The sequence below is a fragment of the Trachymyrmex septentrionalis genome, unplaced genomic scaffold (assembly GCF_001594115.1).
Source record: "Trachymyrmex septentrionalis isolate Tsep2-gDNA-1 unplaced genomic scaffold, Tsep1.0 scaffold86, whole genome shotgun sequence".
In the NCBI taxonomy this organism is placed as follows: Eukaryota; Metazoa; Arthropoda; class Insecta; order Hymenoptera; family Formicidae; genus Trachymyrmex; species Trachymyrmex septentrionalis.
Window position 1 is genome coordinate 753,059 of NW_017306049.1, and position 2,362 is coordinate 755,420.

General features: G+C 25.4%; 1 protein-coding gene across 3 annotated transcripts in view; it reads right to left on the minus strand.

Annotated features, from left to right (window-relative positions):
• Positions 1-2,362, minus strand: part of LOC108755190 (RNA-binding protein 48) — a 6,952-nt gene that overhangs the window by 3,295 nt on the left and 1,295 nt on the right. For all 3 annotated transcript variants that reach the window (XM_018498069.1, XM_018498068.1, XM_018498067.1), the window contains exons 3-4: positions 1,009-1,199; positions 722-910 (exon numbers count right to left, since the gene is read on the minus strand). In XM_018498069.1, coding sequence (XP_018353571.1) covers positions 722-910; positions 1,009-1,199 — 380 coding nt within the window. The remainder of the gene's footprint in view (positions 1-721; positions 911-1,008; positions 1,200-2,362) is intronic.

The window sequence follows — 2,362 nt, forward strand, 5'->3', positions numbered from 1 at the left end:
GTAACGGATCGTCATTTTTCAAGAAATGGTATGCGTTACTTTTAAAAATTAATAACGATAATACTTATAACTATTATTAATAACGATTATTTTTCTCAATCTTGAAATACCCAGCGAGTAAAATGTTAACTAAATATACTATACTTGAGCAGAACATTGCTGACATTAACTTTGTATTAAATAAGCATTAAGCAAGTATTAAGATAATTACAATAAATCTGTACATTTTCAGCAGGATCTTTCATTTTGTAATCATTTAAATGAAATATGTTGTTTAAATGATTACAAAACAAAGATTCTGTTATATTTTTACTAACAAAATTTTTAGTAGATACTTGGCAAAAACCTATTAACATGTTTGGCTTTCTCTGGATAATCTTTAAATTATCTTATTTATCAAGTATAACATTCAATTCGTGTAACATTCATTATATATTTACCTTCTATTAGCAATGCTAAACGTAAAAGGAATAGTTGATTTTTTTATTGTGAATTTTAATAAATAAATTTAAATTTGTACAAATAAGTAAAATACAATTTAACTTCTATAATATTAAGAACTCGGTAAAGTTTTAATTATATAAATATGTAAGAATTTTTTCAGATTTTTATACAATTCGTAATAATATAGAAATGTGTACTAAAATTCGAAGACCTAGGCTACGGACGAAGAGTGAAAATTTAACATTGCCGACGGAGAATTAATAATATTTAAACATACCTTGGAATAAATTTATCTACTCCTGGATTCATCAACTCCTGTTGAATTCTTTTTATCTGCGTCGCTACATCCTTACGGCGTTGTATAAGTTTTGATTTTGTCTCATCTAAAGTTTCTAATTCAGGAGCATAACAAACATGCAGAAATCCGCCGAAGAAATTTTTATTATCAATTAAACGCTTTGCTATTCTGTACAAGAAATGATTTGAATAATTAGATTTTATTCTGTAATTTATTCGTAGATTCTTGTGTAATAAATGTCATTTTTTTAAAACAAAAATATATACCTCGCACTCTGAATATGTGTGTAATGTACATGGTACGTCTCTGTAAATTCTTCTAAAGGATATTCAGTTACCAACTTAATTGCTTTCACATTTCCATAGGAATAAATGAGTTTTTTCACCTCTTGTGCTAATTGCAATTGTGGTACTCCATGTATTAACAAATGCTGTGATTCATCATTAATTGTGTAAACCTGTTACACAGAGCTAATTTGTCAAGGAAATGCGAGTAATCGTTTTTTTATATGTAGTTCTTCAAATTAATATAAGATATATAAATAAAAGTATAATTTAGAATATAATCAAATAATAAAATTTTTTTTAAGTAAAAACATTTAAAACAATCGGAATCGTTATAAGATACACAAATTAAATATAACATCAATGCTTCGTATTAATTGTTAATTTCAAAGATTAATTGCTGGAAATATTATTGTATGCTTTCTTCTGGCATAAATAGATTTTCCAGCAAGAATTAATAGTAGTACATAATGAATCATTTCATCCTTATTATTTGTCAATGTTAAACAACAAAGTAACGATTTGCTATGTTACATCATGTCATCTGCACATCTAATGTTGGAAAATATTCATTGTTGATAATAAAAATATATCGTAACACAATTGAAGCTAAATTAAATATGAAATGCTAATGCTAAAAACGTGTCAACATTGGATGTATATTAAGGTGACCAACTCTTTAAGAAGAGGGACATTTAAAAAAATTCAATATTAATTATCGTAATTAAATTTTAATAAACATTTTTTTAATAATCGTTAACAAAACACAGAAACAATATGTTTTCTGTAAAGTTGATAGTATTTCAGTAAAAAATTATTAAAGATCAATTTTCGGCAATTTTTAGCAATTAATATCTTGTTAACTATTGCGAATATTGCAAAATGGTAAAAGACTTTCCATCTCAGTTTAGTCTGCTCTACATGTCCACGAAATCCATTAGAACAATTATCGGACACCCTGTATTATTATATATGTAAATAACTAATAACTAATAATTTAATGTATATGAGATCACAACAAATATTACGTCATGTTACAAGATAAAATTTTATTTTTAAAAATTGTACTTTTCTACTGAAAGTATTTTATGAATAACATTTAGGTTTTAAAAAAAAATTATAAAATTTTGCACACATTAGTCGAAAATTAGATCTCATGCTTACTATTTTACATTTATTATTTTGACACTTAAAAGAGACAAATTGTGAGACGTTTAAGTTGAGAGATGCGCTATAGAAGAACAAAGAGTTAAAATTTGAGACTGCCCCTTCTAATTTGGAACAGTTGGCCACTAAGATGTATATATGTAAATAAATTTTTAATTTACTGAAAATC